Source organism: Mus caroli, unplaced genomic scaffold, assembly GCF_978045245.1.
Source record: "Mus caroli unplaced genomic scaffold, Mus_caroli_1 scaffold_2, whole genome shotgun sequence".
NCBI lineage: Eukaryota > Metazoa > Chordata > Mammalia > Rodentia > Muridae > Mus > Mus caroli.
In genome coordinates this window covers 137,279,992-137,305,025 of record NW_028227257.1, presented here as the reverse complement: position 1 = coordinate 137,305,025, position 25,034 = coordinate 137,279,992, and the positions used below count along the sequence as shown (strand labels likewise).

At 36.8% G+C, this 25,034-nt stretch overlaps 1 protein-coding gene across 3 annotated transcripts in view; it reads left to right on the top strand.

Annotated features, from left to right (window-relative positions):
- Kynu (kynureninase) overlaps positions 1–25,034 on the top strand; it is a 144,589-nt gene that overhangs the window by 39,124 nt on the left and 80,431 nt on the right. For all 3 annotated transcript variants that reach the window (XM_085834945.1, XM_085834944.1, XM_085834943.1), the window contains 5 exons: positions 7,374–7,456; positions 18,084–18,145; positions 19,246–19,317; positions 20,751–20,825; positions 22,624–22,770. In XM_085834945.1, coding sequence (XP_085691071.1) covers positions 7,374–7,456; positions 18,084–18,145; positions 19,246–19,317; positions 20,751–20,825; positions 22,624–22,770 — 439 coding nt within the window. The remainder of the gene's footprint in view (positions 1–7,373; positions 7,457–18,083; positions 18,146–19,245; positions 19,318–20,750; positions 20,826–22,623; positions 22,771–25,034) is intronic.

Here is a 25,034-nt window from a genome sequence, read left to right as displayed (position 1 = left end):
CATTCACCCTTATGTTCACATATGGTCTCAAATGATAGAGAATATGCATTGTTTCTCACTCTGAGTCTGGATTATTTCATTCAGTAGAATGATTTCCAGGTCCATCATTTTACTACAAAATTTCACAATTTCATTTTCTTTATAGATCAATAAAATTCTCCGGTTTGCAGGTCCCACATTTTCACCATTCCTTGACAGAACTCTTGCACAGTTACTTTTCTATAGCATAGAAATACATGTGTATACAAGTGTCTCTACACATGCTATTTAGAATATGTTCATAAATAGTATTGAGATGCTAAGAAACTGGGTTGTGGACTTGGAATTCAGGGAGCACTTTCTCACTCACCCCAGATAGACTTTGACTGAGAAACTCATGGTCACACAGAACTTATGCTCACAAATTTAAATAATGAAATTCACAGAGCACAGTGGTGACTTGTAGGTATATGTTAATTGTAGTGAGTATGGAATAAGATGAGTCAAGATGCTACACAGCAGAGCAAGTACATCATCCACCTGCTACTCTGGGGACTTTTAAAGAACTTACAGGAGAAAGTGGGATGAGGCCTTGAGAAAGGGTGCCCTGCTCAGTGAGTCCCATGGGGTCCTCTCAGTGTCAGTCAGTTCCTCATAACAGCTTCTCTTCAGGTAAATGTGCACCCTGGGTGCACATTTACCTGACGAGAGACAAGCAGAAACCAGACCAGGAGGAGAACTCCTTTGGGATTCCTGACCTCTAACTAAGGCAAAACCAAGGAGAAAAATAAGAAAAAGTAAATATCTTTTTCCATTCATTATGCTCCCTAGTCTGATGGCTGACAGTTTTTGGGTTTTGTGGGTTTTGTGGGTTTTATTTTTTCTTTTCTTTTGTTTCTTTTCTTTTACTCCTTTTTCCTTCCTTTCTTTCTTTCTTTCTTTCTTTCTTTCTTTCTTTCTTTCTTTCTTTTTTTTTAATGATCTTGAACATAATATCATAAACCTAATATCCTAGCACTCTGGAAGTTGAAGCAAGAATTGTTTGTTTGAAGATACCTTTAGATATAGAGCAAGACTTTGTCTCAAGAGTAAAAAAGAAATATCCTAGAGTAATTAATAATAATATTCTTCAAACCCCTGAGACATGATAAATGATAGGCTCTCAGCTTACAAGATTTGAGAGAATGTTTTATTTTAAATATTTAATAATAGTCTACATTATTTAAAGGAAAGTAACATAAGTTAATAATCATAATCATGAACTTCAGTAGGAATTCAAGGAAAAATCCATTAACTATAAGAACATATTTTACGTGGAGAACCATACATTACATCCCAAAGACAGAACCTAGAACCATGATATTTAAGTCATGGGCATTCTCAAATCTCCTAGATTGATGTTGTCTGCTGTGTTTGTGCCTTCACAGGGGCTTTTGTAAAAGACTGACAGCTTAGGCAGCATTAGTTAAAGAAGAACTGTCCTGGTGATTTACACTTCAGGAGCACTCCACCTAGCTGACATGGGATGATTTACATGGTCATGTGCCTATGGCAATGCAGGGATGAAGTAGGCCAGAGATGTTTTCATCTGAAGAGCACAATAGTTTTATTCAACTATGAGTTTTTTCTTTTAAATACAAGGGAGCACATGAATAAAAAGAGATACAGATTTTAGAACCATTGTTAGCTATTCATCAATTGGGTCATGGATAAAATTGTGCTTCATTAAGAAAAGCTGTGAAAATTTATTGATTTACTTACTGGGAAAGCTTTCTAAAATGAGGCTTCTTCTCATTTTGTAGGATGGGTAAAATATGGTCCTATTTTAAAGAGAATCCAAGCTTCTATTAACTTCCTAATTAGATGTTGTATCCTGAAATCTAATTTCATGAGCAAATATTGCTCGTAGCTACCTCACAAAACACCCCACTCCTGGCAATGATTAATGCTGTGGTATTGGGTTAACTCTTCACATTCCTTTCTCAACATTTGTCAACGATTGCAGCTGTGCTGGGCTTATTTTAAGCAACTTTGAATGAGAGCAATCTCGTATCTTTCTTAATTCTAACACATATGTTTATAACTTCACTTTAATCTACATCAATTCTTCCTAATGACAGGCCACTTTACTTGGGGTTTATTTGGATAAAATGTTCTAAATACATTTCACTACCCCAGGCTAGTGGGCTGACAAAATAAAGAAGTAGCCTTAGTGTGTAATATTTTAAAGAGAGGGAGATGCCAAAAGCCTTGCAGGGAGAAACATATCCCTAAAGATTATTACCATGGTGTCTACTAGAGTGAGAAGTAGGTGGCATAATATTCTGAGATATAAATTCTCTGAGGCAGAACATAGAATTTTACTACCTAGATGTAATAAGATATATTGTGCTATCAGCAAAGGCCAGGGAGCTCTATGTGATTAAAATAAAAAAGGATCCAAGTATCTGCCTTTAACTACCATTTAATGATAATGATTTTTGTCTTTAACATTTATATTGGGAGTCTAGAGAGGCAAGCTGCAGGCTATCTAATAATAATATGAATAATAATAACTAGCAATTGAATTGCCCTTTTCTTCCTCCTAGTTCTTAGCAGCCTATGTTTATTCACACAAAAAGTCCGTCTCCTTCATCTCAGTTTATATGGTAATGGAAATATTAGCTTAAAAATCCCTGTTATGTACCACATGTTGGTGAAGGCAGTTAAGCGTTAGATTTCCATTAGGAGAGATGAGTCAGCAAAGGAATATTGGGCACCATCTTTTTTATGTGCTATCTCATTTACTTTTCCTGCTAACCCTGTAAAAAACATATTGTTACTTATTTATCTACTTTTACAGATGCAGAAAACTAGCCACTGTAAGCTTCCAATAAGTGTGGTTTCCCTCCAGTAGAGACCTGCAGTTGACTCATACTTTATGATAAAGCCCAACTGTCAGAAATTCAGAAAGTGTTTTTGGTAGCACGGCATCACATGTGCAGGCATCTCAGCTCACCACAGGCCAGATGAGAATTTCAACTGGTGTAGATAAACCTTGACTTCTCATAGATAAAAAAAAAGTATGTACACAAGCCTTATTTCCTAGTCTACAAGGTGTCAGACTCAGACTAATCCATTATAGAATTCTGGAAGACGTGAACAGGTAGCAGCACTCAAAATACTCCTCTAAGCACATTGATTCCATTACCTTTGTGCTTCCATCCGTATTATTTTTCCTTATATGATGGAAATTTCTTTCTACTGAAGTACTCCTTTGTATTTTCTACACTCTCCCCAAAATCTGCTAGAAAATTTACTGCAATAATAAAATTGAACTGTGATATGATAGGTCAGTCACTAGAAAAGAGGGAAAAATATGATTGTTACTAAATTTTATGATTTGCATAAAATATTTCCACAAGTATAGTCATTGTATATATCTTATCACATTTAATAAATTTTGCCTTCCCAAAACAAAAATAGTACATATAATGTTGTATAGTTACTACTTGCAGGCTACAAGTATGTAAGTAGAGTGTTCTAAAAACCTTGAAAACTTTATTTATTTTTTTATATTTTTATTACATATTTTCCTCAATTACATTTCCAATACTATCCCAAAAGTCCCCCATAGCGCCCCCCACTTCCCTACCCACCCATTCCCATTCTTTTGGCCCTGGCATTCCCCTATATTGGGGCATATAAAGTTTGCAAGTCCAATGGGCCTCTCTTTCCATTGATGGCCGACTAGGCCATCTTTCCATAAATGTGCAGCTAGAGACAAGAGCTCCAGGGTTCTGGTTAGTACATCATGTTGTTCCAACAATAGGGTTGCAGATCCCTTTAGCTCCTTGGGTACTTTCTCTAGCTTCTCCATTGGGAGCCCTGTGATACATCCAATAGCTGACTGTGAACATCCACTCCTGTGTTTGCTAGGCCCCTGCATAGTCTCACAAGAGACAGCTATATTTGGGTCCTTTCAGCAAAATCTTGCTAGTGTATGCAATGGTGTCAGCGTTTAGAAGCTGATTATGGGATGGATCCCTGGATACAGCAGTCTCTAAATGGTCCATCCTTTCATCCCAGCTACGAACTTTGTCTCTGTAACTCCTTCCCTGGGTGTTTTGTTCCCAATTCTAAGAAGGTGCACAGTGTCCACACTTTGGTCTTCATTCTTCTTGAGTTTCATGCGTTTATCAAATTGTATCTTATATCTTGGGTATCCTAAGTTTTGGGCTAATATCCACTTATCAATGAATACATATTGTGTGAGTTCTTTTGTGATTGTGTTACTTCACTCAAGATGATGCCCTCCAGGTCCATCCATTTGGCTAGGAATTTCATAAATTCATTCTTTTTAATAGCTGAGTAGTACTCCATTGTGTAAATGTACCATAATTTCTGTATCCATTCCTCTGTTGAGGGACATCTGGGTTCTTTCCAGCTTCTGGCTATTATAAATAGGGCTGCTATGAACATAGTGGAGCATGTGTCCTTTTTACCGGTTGGGACATCTTCTGGATATATGCCCAGGAGAGGTATTGCTGGATCCTCCGGTAGTACTATGTCCAATTTTCTGAGGAACCGCCAGACTGATTTCCAGAGTGGTTGTACAAGCTTGCAATCCCACCAACAATGGAGGAGTGTTCCTCTTTTTCCACATCCTCACCAGCATCTGCTGTCACCTGAATTTTTGATCTTAGCTATTCTGTCTGGTGTGAGGTGGAATCTCAGGGTTGTTTTGATTTGCATTTCCCTGATGATTAAGGATGTTGAACATTTTTTCAGGTGCTTCTCTGCCATTCGGTATTCCTCAGGTGAGAATTCTTTGTTCAGTTCTGAGCCCCATTTTTTAATGGGGTTTATTTGACTTTCTGGAGTCCACCTTCTTGAGTTCTTTATATATATTGGATATTAGTCCCTTATCTGATTTAGGATAGGTGAAGATCCTTTCCCAATCTGTTGGTGGTTTTTTTGTCTTATTGATGGTGTCTTTAGCCTTGCAGAAGCTTTGTAGTTTCATGAGGTCCCACTTGTCAATTCTCGATCTTACAGCACAAGCCATTACTGTTTTATTCAGGAATTTTTCCCCTGTGCCCATATCTTCAAGGCTTTTCCCCACTTTCTCCTCTATAAGTTTCAGTGTCTCTGGTTTTATGTGAAGTTCCTTGATCCACTTAGACTTGACCTTAGTACAAGGAGATAGGAATGGATCGATTCGCATTCTTCTACATGTTAACAACCAGTTGTGCCAGCACCATTTGTTGAAAATGCTGTCTTTCTTCCACTGGATGTTTTTAGCTCCCTTGTCGAAGATCAAGTGACCATAGGTGTGTGGGTTCATTTCTGGGTCTTCAATTCTATTCCATTGGTCTATTTGTCTGTCACTATACCAGTACCATGCAGTTTTTTATCACAATTGCTCTGTAGTAGAGCTTTAGGTCCGGCATGGTGATTCCACCAGAGGTTCTTTTATCCTTGAGAAGAGTTTTTGCTATCCTAGATTTTTTGTTATTCCAGATGAATTTGCAGATTGCACTTTCTAATTCGTTGAAGAATTGATTTGGAATTTTGATGGGGATTGCATTGAATCTGTAGATTGCTTTTGGCAAGATAGCCATTTTTACAATGTTGATCCTGCCAATCCAGGAGCATGGGAGATCTTTCCATCTTCTGAGATCTTCTATAATTTCTTTCTTCAGAGACTTGAAGTTTTTATTATACAGATCTTTCACTTCCTTAGTTAGAGTCACGCCAAGATATTTTATATTATTTGTGACTATTGAGAAGGGTGTTGTTTCCCTAATTTCTTTCTCAGCCTGTTTATTCTTTGTGTAGAGAAAGGCCATTGATTTGTTTGAGTTAATTTTATATCCAGCTACTTCACCGAAGCTGTTTATCAGGCTTAGGAGTTCTCTGGTGGAATTTTTAGGGTCACTTATATATACTATCATATCATCTGCAAAGAGTGATATTTTGACTTCATCTTTTCCAATTTGTATCCCTTTGATCTCCTTTTGTTGTCGAATTGCTCTGGCTAGGACTTCAAGTACAATGTTGAATAGGTATGGAGAAAGTGGACAGCCTTGTCTAGTCCCTGATTTTAGAGGGATTGCTTCAAGCTTCTCACCATTTACTTTGATGTTGGCTACTGGTTTGCTGTAGATTGCTTTTATCATGTTTAGGTATGGGCCTTGAATTCCTGATCTTTCCAAGACTTTTATCATGAATGGGTGTTGGATCTTGTCAAATGCTTTTTCCGCATCTAAGGAGAGGACCATGTGGTTTTTGTCTTTGAGTTTGTTTATATACTGGATTACGTTGATGGATTTCCGTATATTGAACCATCCCTGCATCCCTGGGATGAAACCTACTTGGTCAGGATGGATGATTGTTTTGATGTGTTCTTGGATTCGGTTAGCAAGAACTTTATTGAGGATTTTTGCATCAATATTCCTAAGGGATATTGGTCTGAAGTTTTCTATCTTTGTTGGGTCTTTTTGTGGTTTAGGTATCAGAGTAATTGTGGCTTCATAGAATGAGTTGGGTAGAGTACCTTCTGTTTCTATTTTGTGGAATAGTTTGTGAAGAACTGGGATTAGATCTTCTTTGAAGGTCTGATAGAACTCTGCACTAAACCCATCTGGTCCTGGGCTTTTTTTAGTTGGGAGACTATTAATGACTGCTTCTATTTCTAACTTTAAAATAAATAAAATATAGTAGCTTAGAGTGGAAAATGTTTTTTAAAGTGAAGTAGTACATGGATAATGTCCCACCAACAATGGTAAAAATATGTAAGCAATGAAGAAAAAGATTATAACCAGGTGTCACTTGATTAATATGTTATATATTAATATTACGATGTCAACATTACAAAGGTATCTATATTGTTTACTTGTCTTATCAGTGTGCCCAAAGCTTGCAAAGAATCAACTTACAGAAGCAAGATTAATTTTGATTCATAGTTTGAGGGCCTAGTCTATCAGGGTAGGGAATATGTGACAGTGATTGTAGCTTTCTGCTCCTGGGACAGGAATATGAGACCATTCGCTCATATCTGAGGAGATTAGAAAACAAAGACATATGACTTGCCTTCAAACCTCATGTCATTGTCCCCACCCCAATGCCTCGAAATACCCACTCCCTTCAGCTAGGCTTCACCTTTTAAAGGACCTTTACCTCCCAAAACAGTGCCACCACCTTATGAACACATATTCCAATACAGGAACCTGAGGAGGACATGTTAACCTCTAGACTAAGTTGGTATACATAAAAGTATTTTACCAGTTAATATTTGAAAAACTCTCTCTCTCTCTCTCTCTCTCTCTCTCTCTCTCTCTCTCACACACACACACACACACACACATTCTACCATTTAACTAAGAAGTGATTATTTCTATTTTCATCTTCAGGGGAGCCTATGGCCATGATGTAGGAAAACGCCCTTGGATTGTAGGGGATGAGAGTATTGTAAGCCTTATGAAAGACATTGTAGGTAAGTACAAAGCCAGTGAATGCTTTCTCAAAAAGAATTCTGAAGATATAGTTTACAAAAGAAAGTAATAGATCTTATTGACTAACATTCTAATTTCCAAGTTAACCTATAATGGTGATATATATATATATATATATATGAATTATATATGTATAATTATAACAATATATAAGTATATAATACAATAACATATAAATAGATAATAATATATAATATAATTATTTTTATTGTTATTATTATTAGCCAAAGATTTTTAATGTGGAATACAATATCAATGTACTTGGTATAAAAATAAATATCTGCTATTTAAAAAAATATTTATTTATTTTTATTTATTTATTTATTTATTTTTCTTTTTTTAAATTTTTAATATTTCTATTACATATTTTCCTCAGTTACATTTCCAATGCTATCCCAAAAGTCCCCCATAGCGCCCCCCACTTCCCTACCCACCCATTCCCATTCTTTTGGCCCTGGCATTCCCCTATATTGGGGCATATAAAGTTTGCAAGTCCAATGGGCCTCTCTTTCCAATGATGGCCGACTAGATCATCTTTCGATACAAAATATTTATTTATTTTTATTTATATGAGTACACTGTAACTGTTTTCAGACACACTAGAAGAGTGCATAGGATCCCATTACAGATTGTTGTGAGCCACCATGTGGTTGCTGGGAATTGAACTCAGGACCTCTGGAAGAGCAGTCAGAGCTCTTAACCGCTGAGCCATCTCCCCAGCTCCCATCTTCTATTTTTAGCTCTTTCAATTATTTGTTTGTTTACTTAATTCCCTATTTTGTGGTACTGGGGATGAGCCCCAGTCCCTCTCTGCAAATAGGTAAGTGTCCTCCACTAAGTTGTACCCAGGCCTGCTTGGTAACTCCTTGTTTTTAACGAAATCCTCCTCTTTATCCCAGGCTACTAAGACTACTTGCCTTGGTCTCCTAAGTTTAGTGATTATAGGCATGTTCAGCTTCTTATATACTTTTAAATCCCTGCTTATCACCTCCTATGAGGAAAAGCACATTTCATTAATTTTAATAAACTTTAAAATATAAATATAAATGAAGACTGTACTATTACATGATAAACATTAATTTTCATTAATATGTTTAGCATAAGGCTCTGAAATGTTTCAATTTAAATCTTGGTGATCTATTTTAATTAAGACTGCAACAAGTAAAGGAACCAAGGTTGAGGTGTGACAATGCTGTGTTTATGGCCAACAAGGCTGCATAGTAAGGCCCCCATCCTAAACTTGACTAACTAACGAACAAATGAGCAATGTTTTATTGTTTTGAGTGTGTGAGTGCGTGAGTGTGTGTGTGTGTGTGTGTGTATGTGTGTGTGTGTGTATGTGTTACAATAAGTATGACTATATTAATCATATATGTGAATGTTTGATTCTCAACTAGAGGACTGTTTAGGAAAGATTAGGAGGTGTGGCCTGTTAGAAGAGTTTGGAAGAGGTGTGTCACTGGGTAAGGCTTTGAGGCCCCACCTCTCTTAAACTCCTGCCTGTTCATCAGGATGTAAACTTTCAGTTACTGCTTGAGCACCATGCCTGCCTGCCACTATGATCTTTTTCACAATGATCATGGAAACTGTAAGCAAAACATCAATTCATTGCTTTCTTTTATAATTTGCCTTGGTATGGTACACAGGACTAGAACTCATTCTCATTCTCTCTCTCTCTCTCTCTCTCTCTCTCTCTCTCTCTCTCTCTCTCTCTCTCTCTCTCTCTCTCTCTCTGTGTGTGTGTGTGTGTAAATAAGTAGAGGTGCTAACAAAGGCCAGAACAGGCCTTTGAATCCCCTAGAATTGGAGTTCTAGGCACTTGTGGGCCATCCAACATGGGTACTGAGAACACATCTTAGGCACTTTGTAATAGCAATATGGTTCAAGAATTCATCCCTTTAACATTAACTGTAATAAAACTGGTGCTAGTTTGTGGCATAGTGAGTTTCCTAAATTAAATTTTGTATCCTATTGATAGAATTAGTGATCTTTTAGATAATAAATTATTTCATTGGCTTGAATATTCAGCACTTACTGAAATTTTCTGTGACATTTGGAGTACATTATACTTTTTCAATTTTTGTATGCTATATGAAAATATTTGATGTATTTTAGTAGGAAATTCCTGACTTCCGAGTGTTTTCTACAATCTCACCCCCTTATCAGGAAGTATAAAACTGTCTTATATTTGTCTCATTTGTTTCTGGGCAAATCACTAGATTTCATCTACATGAACAACAGGCAGAATTGGAATGGAGAAGACTTGTACTCAGAAAGGCTATGGCAAACCAATAAAATGTAAGGAATGGAATGCCTACTCAAAAATAATTTCTGATCCTTTGCTGAACATCTCAAGACTGTAGTGAGGAATAAATGAAGACAAAAAGGGATTCCTGGCTATATCCTGACTGCAAAACAAAAATTAGCATGCAAACAACCTCTGAACCCCAAGGAAGCCCACAACTCGTCAGTGTGACTTGGGTTACCACAGGAACTAAGTGTTTAATTAAGTACTAGACATATGTATGAAAATATATATTATCTGAATGATCGCTCAGAAATTATTTAAGGCATTAGAAAACAGTTTCTAAACTCTCAATGGAAAAATAGAAAGCCAAAACAAATGAAAGCGTTTGGTAGCAGAAAGACACTTGCTTTTGTAGAAATAAATAAAAACAAATGTGCAATAAACCAAATTTTAATCTAATAATGAGAAAACAGACAAATGACAACCCTTGCATTACTCTGGTGATTATCTTTCAAATGTTTGGGAATTTCCAAGTCAATCATGTGGGGGAGTATGTATGAAGATAGAAATAAAAGAGAGACCTAGTGAAAGGCTGTATACATAGTATGCACATGACCAGTTCCTCTTACCCCTGTATGTGACCTCCAGCCTGCTCCAGGCTCCTCTTACATCAGAGTGCAAGAGAAGTCTGAAGGGTTGGGAGCAGAGGAAACCCGGCCCAGGAAGAGGAACAGCATGCATGTCAGTCATCCCAGGCAGCCAAAACAAAGACTGGGCAGTTTTCAAAGATCCATATTCTCGCTGAGGCCAACAGCCCATGATCTAAATGCTACCAGGCTCTCTTCCTGGCTTGCAAAAACCAATTTCACATTTTTACCCAGTGGGATTAAGACCTTACCCCCATGACCTCAGTCATTAATTACCACAGGGGATGAGGACTTCAGCATATGGCCTTTGCAAGACACACTTAATTCATAACATATAAATGTAAGCATGCTCTTAGTGGCAGTTAAAACTCACCTGAAGACTGTGTACCTTCTCTGTGCTTTAAATCTCAAGGTTCAAACAGGACACTCACCTTCCTCACCAAACAACTTACTAGGATCACCTTACTGTCAACAACATCACATGCTTAATTATCATCTTTTACATTGTAAACCACATTACTATGTTATCTATTACAAAACTTTAAACTCTGAATCAAAAAATTGCAAGCAAAAGTAACATTAATTTCCAATTTTATTGAGTTCCTAATGGGAAAATTTTCCATTGGTTTAATAAGGCCTTATTATGTGATCTGATTATTTAGTGCATACTAAAAATACCACCCCTTCTGAAAGATGACAGGAACAATATAAGCAAATGTGTCTCCACAGACCAAAAGTATAGCTGTTATGAAAGAGTTCAGGAATGTGCAATCGCCACTTCTGGGCAGCACACAAGCCTTCATAAGAAGCTGTTGGGTGTGTGTGCACCAAAGGGCATTCAAGCTCAGGAAGGGTAGGAGCGCAGCATCCCCTAATGTCCTGGAGGTTCTCTAGGAGCAGCACCCTTGACACAGCTGTCAGAAATCCCAGTGCAGGATAAAAGAGAGAACTCACAAAGAAACACTCTGCATTAGAGGTGGCAATGGACTGAAGCGTTGTTTCATAGAGCAGCCATGAAGTTTCAGTTTTTGAATACTATTCATATTTTTGTAAATTACTAACACAATAATGGAAACCCTGGGAATGTGTGTTTATATTAATTCAACATGAGAGTATATGTTTCCTTAGATGTACAGTGTGTGTGTGTGTGTGTGTGTGTGTGTGTGTGTGTGTGTGCGCTAGGTATTTTTTTTTTAACAGATAACAACTGCATTCTAACCCTGTTATTTTGTATTGAGTATTTATCTTCCTCAAAGGGGGAGTTAGTCTATTTATATACAGGCCAGGGAAGTCATAATATGATATTATTTAGTAAGATTTATTTATAAAGCCAATAAACTCTAAACAATTTTGCTTTGACTATTTAAAACTTTATAGGACTATTGCAACTCATTAATTGTACAAGTGCTTTGTTGCTCAATAAATACAAGCATGTCACATAAAGGTAGCAAAAATTTCAAAGCAGTCACCTTCCACTGTTATTAATAAGGAGAATAAAAAAGGACTGTAGGTAGTCAGTTTGTTTAGAAAAGAACAAAGGCCTGAAAATTTTTAAAGTTGAAGACGCTGCATTAATGACCTTTGCTTTGTTAAATGTTATCTAGTTGGCAAATACTATACAGTGCCTTGTGATTCACATTTTGAGGTGTCTCTAACACTGGAAACCAGTTCTGATGTTGAACTGTGTTAACAATCATTTGATTAAATTCTGACACCCACTTCCTAGAGTTAAACCACTTTCCAAATTCTGACCAGCTCATTTTAAAGAACAAAACCCAACACAGCAGTCAGGAGATTCAGGACCATGTGGGAGTGTCCATAGGCCCTTTCATGCATGCCCTCAGACCTTGGGTCTGCTTTCCAACTCAGAACCTGTAGAGCTGAGTTCTCTGAGGCTCATGTCCAGGCCTAAACAGTAGGTAGATGAGATGACAAGTCCCAACCATCTGGTCACATAGTCTTTCTTCTGATTTTACCTAGGTCACACCTTGTTGGGATGACAGACTTTATCATTAGGAGAAGCGATGAGCTGAGGCACTCTGTACCAAAAGCTTGGAGTACACAGCCAAACATATGAGAAATTTCTTTCTTTGCATCTTTTTTAATTGAATTTTGTATTAATTAATTTAGAAATGTTTCAGTTCCCAATGTAAAAATGCATATAAAAGATAATTATTTCTTGAGATGTTAAAAAATCTACTTTGTATGCATAAAACTCAATAAAATGTATAAATTATTTCCCAAAGTTTCAAATCATACATAAAAACATAATTATCAACTTAAACACATGGATTTGTGCTGTAATTCATAATTTGCCTAGTGAAATATCTCTAATGTTGTTTTATTATTTACAGAATATATACAATTTTCATAAAAGTGAATTAAGTAATACCCTAAAAGATTAGTTTTATGATTTAAATAAATTTTATACCCTAAATTTCTTAAAATCTATGTAATAGAGTACTATTTATGTGCAGAAAGAAAAAGTAATAATACCATCAAGGTCCAATTTGATGACTTAATGAGTTTTGGGGGATAATTTACAGTAGTATGAGTGACACAAAGGCAGGTACATTACAGATAGCACACCATAGCGAGGGCAATGCCTCACAAACCTTGGAGCTGAAATCTTGGAGCTATTTGTACAATTTGCAGGTAACTAAACAGGTTGAAAAGTATGCTCTCCTTAGTAATTCTTAGTGCCGATTAATTTGGGGGTAAGAAAGGCTTTGTGAATCTGTTAAGTATTAGAGACTTTCTGAGACTTGTGAGTTGTCTCACTGAGTCTTAACAAACTTGACTTTAGAACTTCCTAAGTTTCAAGAAGCTTCCCCCAAGGATGGAATGTGTGAAATTGGAGGAAATTGTTACAGGGATTTGGGAACTTAACTTAATGACAAGAATGCAAGGGTGCAGATCTACCAAGATCCAGGCCCTGGATTCAGTCACTAGCATCAGCAACAAACAAGAGATATTCTAACACAGTAGTAGAGAATGTCAACAACAAACAAGAGATATTGCTAACACAGTAGTAGAGTATGTAGTCTTATTAATTAACTATAAGATTTTGGTTTTATCAAAAATAAAATAATAAAAAAAACAACAAAACCAACAAACAAGACAGACGAGGGAAATAGACTATATTTATTTCAGGAAATGTTACTGTGCCAATTAAACATGAACTGTTTGGAAATGTGGCTCTCTCTCAGATCCTAATTCTGTCATCATCGTCTGCTTCTTTTTCTTTCCACCCCTCCCTCTCCCCCCCCCCGCCCCGTGTGTGTGTGTGTGTGTGTGTGTGTGTGTGTGTGTGTGTGTGTGTATTCTCAGATGGAACCAAGGACCTTGCATAAGAAGACAAGCACTCTATCACTGTGCCATGCTTCCAGCTTTATTACAGCTTTTATTATTCTTCCTTATATTGTATCATAAGAAACATAAATTGGCTCCAGGTGATATGGCTTAACTATCAAGAAACAAGTAACATAACAGTGAAGTATAGAAAGTTACTTTTCATTAGTTATTAAGCTATCCGCATATGTCATGAGCAGACAGACATGTCTTATTCTAGCCATTATTGGCTCTTCTAGTTACTTGAGAGTATAGTCTTTAAGAATCTTTAAAAAGAATTACAATATAGCAGTGATAGCTGTAGAATCAACAGGAAGAGAAAGAGACAGTGGACAGCCATATTTATTCAGATATAAAATAATTTCAATTTTGGGTATAAAGAAAAACTATTAGTAAAACATCTTTTATATAGCCAACAATTCCACAAAACATGGAACTTGGAGTAACTTTCCTTTATAATTAGTGTCATATTATCAAGATGCTACAAATAGATTTGTTAGAGAATATTATCAGTGTTATTATTAAGTCCCTTGGATACATAAAAATCACCAAGGGCTAGATGTATGCATTTGAGCTTATAAAAATGTAATATGAACATATTTGCCCTATTAAACTTGTGGTTGACCAAAAGAGGGCCAATGATCCCCAGGTGATCTGCTTCAACTATTCTAGAGCCTTCTTTATATACTGACCATCATTAGGGGACATAGAAATTTGCAACTATAAAAATTCCTTAGGCCTTTGCCTAATTACAGTCCTGACATCAAATGCACAGTAGCATTTGCATCTGCTTAATAAAGTAGAAAGAAGATGATATGATAATCCAAGTGGACTCTCTTACCAGACAGTAAACAGCTTGGGGACTTGCTCTTCTAGGCTTGCAAAACTTTGAAATTATAGTGGGATGAGAGAGACAAAGAAGGAAATCAGTTATGAACCTATGTCTCCCTTCATGGGGAATGTCTTATAAACAGTGTTTTCAAACGTAATTCAGAACAAAAATTATACTTATTTGAGAGACTTTGGGTCAATAGTATCAGTTTCCATGCTGATATAATGAAGGGAACCCACAATAGATTCCTCATCTGTTTGCTAAGAAGGCTTTGTGAAATGATACAAGTTGCAGATTTCAAAGTGTTGGTGCACTTCCTCACCAGACTCTGTAATGGTTCAGCTCACTCTCAACTTCCAGATGTGGCCATTTAAACATTTAGGAAATTAAAATCTTTTGCCTCATGATCATGGCTCCAGAAGTGTTACCTTGTCAGGCTTCAAAACAAGAATTCAGTGCTTGCATTTATATGCAAAGAATAAACATGCAGAAAGCACCCACCTCAGATGAAGCAACTCCAACTGACATTTATCAAAGAAAATCACAAGTGGTCCCCTAAGGGGAAGAGCCTTGCAAGTCTTAAGCTTTCAGAAAGCTTCAAAAAAGCTGTACTCCGAATAATTTTAGGTCAGGATGCTTCCTCGTTAATTCAAAGAAGGCTCTTAGGACAAGAAAGGGAACAAGGAGAGGCTACTTGAAAGAGTTTCATTTAGCTTAAATAATTTATCTCTTAAATAATACTGAAATGCAGTAGAACAATTTTGTATTCAGAGGTACAACTTGAACCCACGAGGTCAATTAGGTAAACTTTTCCTTTGAAAACAAACTAAAAATCAGTTCAGTTTGAATTGCTCCGATGCTAGGAATAATTTGCTCTTAAGTGCCTTTAGTTATACTCACAGTAAACATTTCTGTTAGTTTTTTTAAGACTTTATTCTAACATCCGTCCTGCACATACCTAGGTATGCACATTTGCATCTTAAATAAATGGACCCTGCCTTTGGACTGGGCTCAGCAGTAGGTTAGGATGGCATTTGGTGAAGTGCCAAGTGAATCTGGTGGATTTCATTTGCAGTAGTAAAAGTTAGGATAATGGTCTGGGGATAAATAATCACTCAAGCTAGTGAGAGACTATTGACCAAGAATCGGTTCAAGAATGAGTATGGCCTTGAAAATGAGGGAGAAATGCCATGAGATTAACTCAGACCAGTGTGCCTGGGCAGCACATGTTTTTGGCATTAGAACTTTCCCAGGGCAGAAACATTTTAGGTCCTCTAAAATGAATTGGGTATTACATGAAAAACCATAATTCTCAGAATGTGGTACTTTTAATCAATATGTAATGCTCAAGCAAAAACCATTTTTTGTTGTTTTTAAATGTTTTCTTTCATTGATTCTACTTTCTTTTCTTTTTTTTTTTTTAGGGCTCTGCACACAAATATGATTCCACTTTTCTTTTTTTTTTTTGATTTTTAATATTTTTATTACATATTTTCCTCAATTACATTTCCAATGCTATCCCAAAAGTCCCCCATAGCGCCCCCCACTTCCCTACCCACCCATTCCCATTCTTTTGGCCCTGGCATTCCCCTATATTGGGGCATATAAAGTTTGCAAGTCCAATGGGCCTCTCTTTCCATTGATGGCCGACTAGGCCATCTTTTGATACATATGCAGCTAGAGACAAAAGCTCCGGGGTTCTGGTTAGTACATCATGTTGTTCCAACAATAGGGTTGCAGATCCCTTTAGCTCCTTGGGTACTTTCTCTAGCTTCTCCATTGGGAGCCCTGTGATACATCCAATAGCTGACTGTGAACATCCACTCCTGTGTTTGCTAGGCCCCGGCATCGTCTCACAAGAGACAGCTATATTTGGGTCCTTTCAGCAAAATCTTGCTAGTGTATGCAATGGTGTCAGCGTTTAGAAGCTGATTATGGGATGGATCCCTGGATACGGCAGTCTCTAAATGGTCCATCCTTTCATCACAGCTATGAACTTTGTCTCTGTAACTCCTTCCCTGGGTGTTTTGTTCCCAATTCTTACCATACTCTTTTCGTTCTTTCTGTTCTTTTACTTTCTGCATTGAAACTTCTTAATAAGTGGTTTTCACCATAAATATAGGAAAATAACAATGAATCAATCATATAATCAAGGTACCATAGGACAGAGTTTTATTTCAGAAGGATCAGTAAAAAAACATGCTGCAGTGCAGAGAGACAACTAGAATAATATTGATAACATTCATTTTAATTCCATATTTTCAAGGTATTTTTTTTGTATAGGAGAAGGTATGTGTCATTTATTCCATGTGATGTAAGCTTATTATGTGCATTTACTATGTCTAGAGATGTAGAAAGAGATTTTATTCGGACCCCTTGATTTCAGGCCTGCTCCCCTTTAAAATGACCTGGGATGTCTTTTAACACCCACCACTTCTTCACGAATTGTACAACAAATAAAGAAATCCATTTAGCTAAACAAGGTACCTTTGACCAAAGGAAAATACAGGCTTCTCCTTGAATGGCTACGTTAGTATATGAATTCATCAGTTAAACAGTCATTTCCAATGGCCTCACTCCAAACAAACTTACCCTGGAATTTATCATACTTATTATTCCATTGACTTCTATGTTTCTAAAGGGAACTCACAGACAGGCGTCTGAGTAAACAATGTAAGACCACTGTATGTTCCTGAACATTATATATTTTCTCTAACAGCTTTATGAACTTTGTGATAGATATTTTCCAAAGTGTTGGTGACAAAAATAGTTCTAGATTTGTTTGTTTGTTAGTTTTTTAAAGAAACTTCTGGAAAGTTGAGCCACACACAGAAGGTGGGAGAGCTCTGAGTGGCCAAGTCACAAGGGTAGGCTCTGTCTCTCACCTAATCCCCATTCCCAAACACTAGCCATTAGGTCCAACAGTGAATTCTGCATGTGTTTTCATCAGACAGCACACACTTATATTGTCCTTTTCTTTTTGCGTAAGAGTAAATCATAAAGTTATTTAAGCTCTGGTATTTTGCCATGCAGCTCTTTTGTCCTGACAACTATGACCAATCTCACTGTGATAACAGTGAAATATGTTTGGCAGATCTGACTTCTGTTACTACAGGTAAACTTTAACTTGATGTTGGAAAGAGCCAACTTTAAAGGTATGATTAGTCCTGATTTCATTTTAAAGATATACACACATTCAAAGTACTCTTTAAGGATTTTGTAAACTGATAATAGGATAAATTGGTCAGAGTGTGCAGGTCATGGAAATGATTACTATCTTGGCTTTGTTATTCAAAACATAAAAAGTAGAATATAATTCTTTATCTTTGTCGACATGTATGTAAGTTCAGGTATAATTTGGTAAATTGGTCAGGTAGGGACACCTCCATTATTCATAATGACACATCAAAATGCCCTTATCTCTAAAACCATTGACATGATTGAGTAAAGCTCTACCCTTGCTTTCTAACTACATTCCAACCACTAAGAAAACCTCAAGTATGATTTTTTTTTTTATGATTATTTTACAGGAGCCCATGAGAAAGAAATAGCTCTAATGAATGCTTTGACTGTTAATTTACATCTCCTGCTGGTAAGGTTTCTTTCCCATCTGTGTTTTGAGTTCTCTTGTTTGCATAATCTCTATGTTTCTTCCTCAAATTCATAAGCCTCTGGTGGGTTACTTATTCAAAGATCACATGTGCGATTATTTATTTTTCACCAAGAAATGCTAGACCATGATTTCCTGGTTCCTTCTTAAACATGGAAGATTTGCCTCTTCCATGGAAAAATGGCACTGGTTAAGTACCTGTGAGGTCTACTCATACCCGAGGGTGTGTGTGTGGGGGTGGGAGGGGTAGACTAAGTAAATGTAGCAGTCTGATGAAAACACTCAGGAGTATGTTTTCGAATTATGTCTAAAAGTTCACGTATCCTTAGTTTCGACTCCCAACTAAGTTCTTTAGTGTCTCTGATAATTAGTTTTTAACCTTTGTAACAAGGAGGACAGCATCTTCCTTATAGGTGTACAGAACTCAATAAGGGGATATGTGAAAATTAATTTAGCACCATGGCCAATGATGAGCAGCACCCTGTTGACAGGTGTTGTCATTTGTGTTACAATCAGGGCCAAGCTTATCGTCCAGGGACTGCCTGGAGAAATGAAATGGCCAGTGCCTAAGTAGTCTACTTCTGGCTGGTGCCTCTAAAATGGATAGGGGTTTCAGGACAGGGCCAAGGAGCATTTACCTGGACCTAAACCAAAATGCCAGAAAGCAAACAACCCGAGGAGGGACAGGTGATAAAGAGAACCAAATTGGCAATGTAAGATATGTAAATAAGACATGGATAGAACAAGCTATTTCAGTCCCACTCTAGAGAAATTACTTTTAAATGCTTAAGAAGATAAATTTTCAATTAGCATTTAGATAAAGCTTTGGAATTTGGTTTTATCTGCCTCCCAGTTTCCTCTGAGTTTGTTTTCCATTGATAAATGTAATGAGCCAATATCTCCACCCTCTTTATAACTCACTGGAAATGAGGCTAATTGAAAAGGTAGCCCTGTGAGATATCTGAGATGGTTAATTAATGAATGTCTTCAAACGTTTGAGCTCATAACATGAACGAGTGCCATAAAGGACTAAACGGGTAACTTGTGCACTGATGCTTCGCAATAACTCTGCTTCCTTGTAGTTATCATTCTTTAAGCCTACACCAAAGCGGCACAAAATTCTTCTAGAAGCCAAAGCCTTCCCTTCTGATCATGTAAGGATTTCTTCAAATGATATTTATGTTTTTTCTACTCTTCCTAGAGGGCTAGATCCTTTCTCTGACTTGAATGTTTATTCGCTAGTCATTTCCAAGTAAGCTTACTAAAAAAAGATCTGTCAAGTGCTTTTGATTTAAGTTTTTTTTCTAGATAGTAGATTTATTTCTTTTGTTCAAGTAAAACATGTGTTCATGAGGAAAGGGCTGAATGGGGACATTGATTTATTAGTCTTTTTAAAAATATTGAGCAAATCGTTGCCTAAATCAAGAGCGGCTATAAATGTTTTATTAATTCCTGTTGCTGTTTTACTTTTTGAAATCAAATCAATACACTCTCTACTGCTTAACCCTTTAGCAACATTAAATTGTCATCTAAATTTGTAACTATACCTCTTTGTCATAGTACGCTAAAAATACTTATTGATTCCCTTTTATGAAAAAACATTAACAATTATATAATGGGGATGCAGGGAGAAGGCCCAGTGTGTAAATAGCTTGATGCATAGACATAAGGACCTGTAATAGCTACCACTCACAAAGAAAGCTGATGGTGGCTTTGTGGGCTTGCTGTCCAGCACAGGAGACAAGAGAGGCAGGAGAATGCTTTGCAGCTTACTGGGCAGTCTGTCTATCCTGATTGTAAGTTCCAGTTTCATTGAGAGATGCTGGCTCAAAAATGATGTATAGAATGATCAGCAAAGAAACTTGACATTGACCAATGGCTTCTATATGAACATGTGAACACATATAATAAAATGTGCCCATACATAAACCCCTATACACAGTAAAGATTAAAAGATTTCTTGTGGTTCACTCAAATAACAAGAATAATTCTTCCAGATCTGTAAACAGATGAAGCCTTTGTTTCATTTTAAAGAAACCTGACACTTTCCTTTTTGATCATTCTATACTACATCCTGTAATTTTAAAGCATGTAATTCAATTAAGGCAACTCATGATTATTTTTGCTAAAAATAAGATGAAGTCCTTGCTATCTTGAAGAAAGCTCCAGCTGCTCTTAGTACTGGATCTTTTGTATGGAATTTTCAATGTGATCTGTTTTTGCTGTCTAAATCTTCCTATGGTGAACTGGTTTTGTACTATGACTCAAGCCCAACACACTCCTCTCTTTGGTTGTTTGACAAGCCCCCATTGTGTCTTACACAGGGTGAATTTTATTGTAAAGCTTATCTTAGCTCTAAAAGCTATTCTGCACTTCTGATCACCTTTAATACGTGGTACTTCAACAAGTACCCTGATTCACATTAAGGAGGACGTCTGTGAGGTAGCCATTCATCCTACTTCTGACATGTGGTTTTATATACTGCAGTGGTTTCAGTGTTATTTTTCACTTATTTTTAGAGGAGACTCTTTAATGCACTGCTCTGTTTTGGGCTTAATTTAACGAATAGATTTTCTTTCTGTTTCAGTATGCTATTGAGTCACAGATTCAACTTCACGGACTTGATGTTGAGAAAAGTATGCGGATGTTAAAGCCACGAGAGGTATCTGCGAAAGAAAGAAATGCTCATTAGACTTCCATTTTATGTTCACTTATGTCCCTCAAAAGTATATTATCTTCATGGCTCTGATGTAACAAGAATGCACAAGAGATCTATGCATTGTTACTGTTAGATCCTTTTGTTTAAGTAAAGAATGAATGGGAAGTATATTTATTTTCATTTCAAGAACTAAACACACAGTGTGGAGCTTTTCTTTTTATAACAAAGGAGTCCATAGTGGTCTAGCAGGTGAAAAAATAAGGGCAAGTTGAGTGTACCACTTTAAATTTCCAATGTATGAGTTGATGGCTCCCATTAAAATCAAATTAAAGACTATTTGACTATGGTGGAATTTATAGACACTATCTTTTTCATGTTCTTTTGCAAAGTATCAAGGATTTTCTTGTATTTAAAATAAAGTTTTCTAAACTCAATAAGTTGGAGAATCTGGGATTCCAGTGTGCTTAGTAACCAACACGTCGGATTCATGGTAAAAGATTTGCACATCATCTATAAGTGGCACTTTTCACATGTGCGATATAAATGCCTAGTTCACAAGACTCGGTGTTCCTGATGCCCAGCAGTTTATCCTCTGGGTCTGTCTAAACAGTCTTTTACATTACTAAACAGCTTCACGCCAACATGAGGAGGACTCTGTCTTACCAAAACCTTATATCTTCTTTGATTCATGGTGATTCTTTAGATAAATGAATTATGGTTAGTTTCTGTGATACTCTCATTAGTCTGATTTTTAAGTTGTAGCTGTCAAACTATATTAGAGTTTTAAAAAAGGTTTAATTTGCCAGTTCCCTAAGTAGAATTTTTCGTATAATTACTAAGTTCTTTTCCTTATATGTATAAAAAGTGTATTTCTAATAAAACAGATTTCAACATCAATATTTCCATTTGGTAAATAAGCTCCAGGACTCTTCCAATAGAAGCTGCGCTCACACACACACACACACACATTCATACAAGTCCTCTAACATAGACTTTGGCCAATAGAATGAAATTTGAAAACTTAAATAAGATTGTTTTAAGAAATTTTCTAAGTGATATTAAGGCAATTAAGCATGTACTGGTCCAAAATTTATGTCATATTTACTACATGAGAAAACTTGTGGGAAGTTGTAAGTACATTGGACCTGTTCTCCCATAAGCAGTCGTGCCCCCACTTGATGGATCTCTTACAACTGTTACATTTTCAAGACCAAGTCTCACTTCATTGACAATTTTCAATTGATAGTTATGGGTGGGGAGTTTAGACTTTGTTTTGATACTTGATTTTGACTAGTTTTCTTCACATTTTCTTTATCTTTACGTCGACTTGGAAAAATTAAATTTTAAACTAATTAAAACATCACTTTGACAAAACCCAGTTGAAAAATGCATAAGTGAGTTCTCATTGGAAAAAGTACCACTCACTTGATACGTGCAATATGAATCTCCAGCTCTGCTGTAAGATATGTCATGGATTTCTTGCTTTTTTTTGGTTGGCTAAAGATAATGGGGAAAATCATTGAAAAGTTTCTGAATAGTAAGGATTAATTGAATACTTAATTAGAAAGAAGCAAGTAGGTTTGTGCAGACTGGCACATAAATGAAACTTCTCTGACATTTTACTTTCTATTTCCTAATAACACAATGCTTCCCATTGCTGCTCGTTTGCCAGCTTTCCGAGGAACATTGGTAGGGGGAAGCATGATTCCCTCTCTTTGCCGTATGTAGGAAGACATTTGTGGAAATGGAGTGACACGTTTATTATGGTCATGCTGTGTAACTTGCACTGAACTTGATTTAGGGGGAAGAGACCTTAAGGATGGAGGACATACTGGAAGTAATCGAGGAGGAAGGAGACTCGATTGCCGTGATCCTGTTCAGTGGGCTGCACTTTTATACTGGACAGCTGTTCAACATTCCTGCCATCACAAAAGCTGGACACACAAAGGTAGACTACTCTTCTCTCCTTGGTACTTACCCAGAAAGCACTCCGCTCAAGCATGCACTTTATGTGTACTTTAAAGTATTGCAGGATTTATTTTCTTTAAAAATAACAAAACACTGTTTGTTTGTTTGTTTGTTTGTTTGTTTGTTTGTTTGTTTGTTTGTTTTTCCAGATAGGGCTTCTCTGTATACCCTTGGCTATCCTGGAACTTTTTCTGTAGACCAGGCCTGCCTCTACCTCCCAAGTTCTGGGTTTAAAGATGTGTGCCATCACCACCTGGCCAAGTCTTCAAGTTTAAGAGATTATTATTACTATTGCTATGATTGGTGTCGTTCATTGCTTGTTTACATGACATCAGTGATCCTACCTCATTCCTAAAAATGCCATCTTCATGTGGGTCCCTAGAGTCCAGGATAAGCAAATTTTGCATATGTGATGTGGCTCTCAGACAGCAGAATGAGGATAAAATACTAAGGGTCTACAGGACATGCAAGAACTTCTAAAAATCCCACTTCTGTACATTTTGTACTGTAACTCATTCTAAATGTGAACCAGCTTTCATTTAAAGCTACGTATTTCTAGATAGGGAAATATAGGCTCTATTAGCAGCTCATGTAGAGTTACCAGTAGGGTGACTTTTTACCCAAGTCACTTTAAGGATGGCATTTAATTCTGAACAACTTTATAGCTTTATAACACTACCTATAACAAAAGTGTTTCTCCCCTGCATACTATTAATTCTACATTAAGCTACTCTATCTGTATATCATATCTCTGTGTATATAAATAAGTGATTTAAGATATCATATCTTTTTATATCAGAATATAAATAACTGATTTAATCTTTTAAAATTTTTTGGCCTATCAGAAAGAAATCAACTGGGAGAAGAATTCAATAGCCATAAGTTATATTTAAAAAACCTAAGTAGCAGTTCTGTTTGATTATGCAATCAAGGCTTGCATTAAAAAAGGTGACAATTGAATTTTACTCTGAACATTAATAAGTTATAGGATTACTATATATGTGAGATCTAGCTAATATATGCAGTTATTGAAGCTAATGACTGGAACTAATGAAAAGGAATTTAGCACCGTCTTCAGTGGTCTCTAGGAATTTCCAACAAGGAACTCCAGCTGATTTGATGGATAACTGTGAAAGTGGTGCATTACAAAAGATATAAAGATAATGTCTTCTTAATTTAGATATTAAATCTTAAGCACCAAAATAAAGGGTAGCCAATAAAACTTGTGTTTTAAAATGTTCTGCAAGTAATCAGCAACCATGTTCCCTTAGTATGCAAGCATGTCTCATTAACCCTCCTAGAAATGAGACAAAAGGTGGAGAAGAAGAACCAAGAGCTTGGCAGTCATACAGTCTGGGGCCATTGCTGGGTTAGATGGTCCCCTGCATGTTATTGGAGGGGACTCCTCATCTTCTCTGAGCTTCTGCTTCAAAAGTTCTAGTTCATCATACAAGCATCTCCCTCATGCACAGGGGATAAAGAATGTGGTGTTTAAAGTATGTAATGGCTACCTGTGACAGAGCAGTCCCTCCCTACTTCTCCTCACTTTTCCTCAGTGAATATGAGATTATGGGAAATGCCTCAGATACAGACTGTATTTCCCATTGCAAATTAAAATAAGGGAGATAGAGAGGTAATCGCATGTTTAAGAGCACTTGATTCTATTGCAGAGGACCTAGGCTTGGTTTCCAACACACACCTGGGAGCTTACAATCATCTGTAACTCCAGTCCCAGGGATCCAATGTCTTCTTTTAGCCTTCGAAGCACCAGGCATACATGAAATACATATACATACTGTGACGGTTTGTATACGCTTGGCCCTGGGAGTGGCACTGTTAGGAGGTGTGGCCTTGTTAGAGTAGGTGTGTCACTGTGGGTGTGGGCTTTAAGACCCTCTCCCTAGCTGCCTGGAAGTCAGTAATCTGCTAGCAGCTTCAGATGAAGATGTAGAACTCTCAGCTCCTCCTGCACCATGCCTGCCTGGATGCTGCTATGTTTCCACCTTAATGATAATGGACTGAACCTCTGAAACTGCAAGACAGCCCCTATTAAATGTTGTCCTTCTAAGAGTTGCCTTGGTCATGGTGTCTGTTCATAGCAATAAAACCCTAACTAAGACACATATACACAGGCAAAATACATAGACACTCAAAATATAAATAAAATGTAAAAATCTTAGAAAATAAATGTGTTCACTAGGTTCTATATTTAATTCTTGATAAGGGATTAAGTAGCTAAAACCA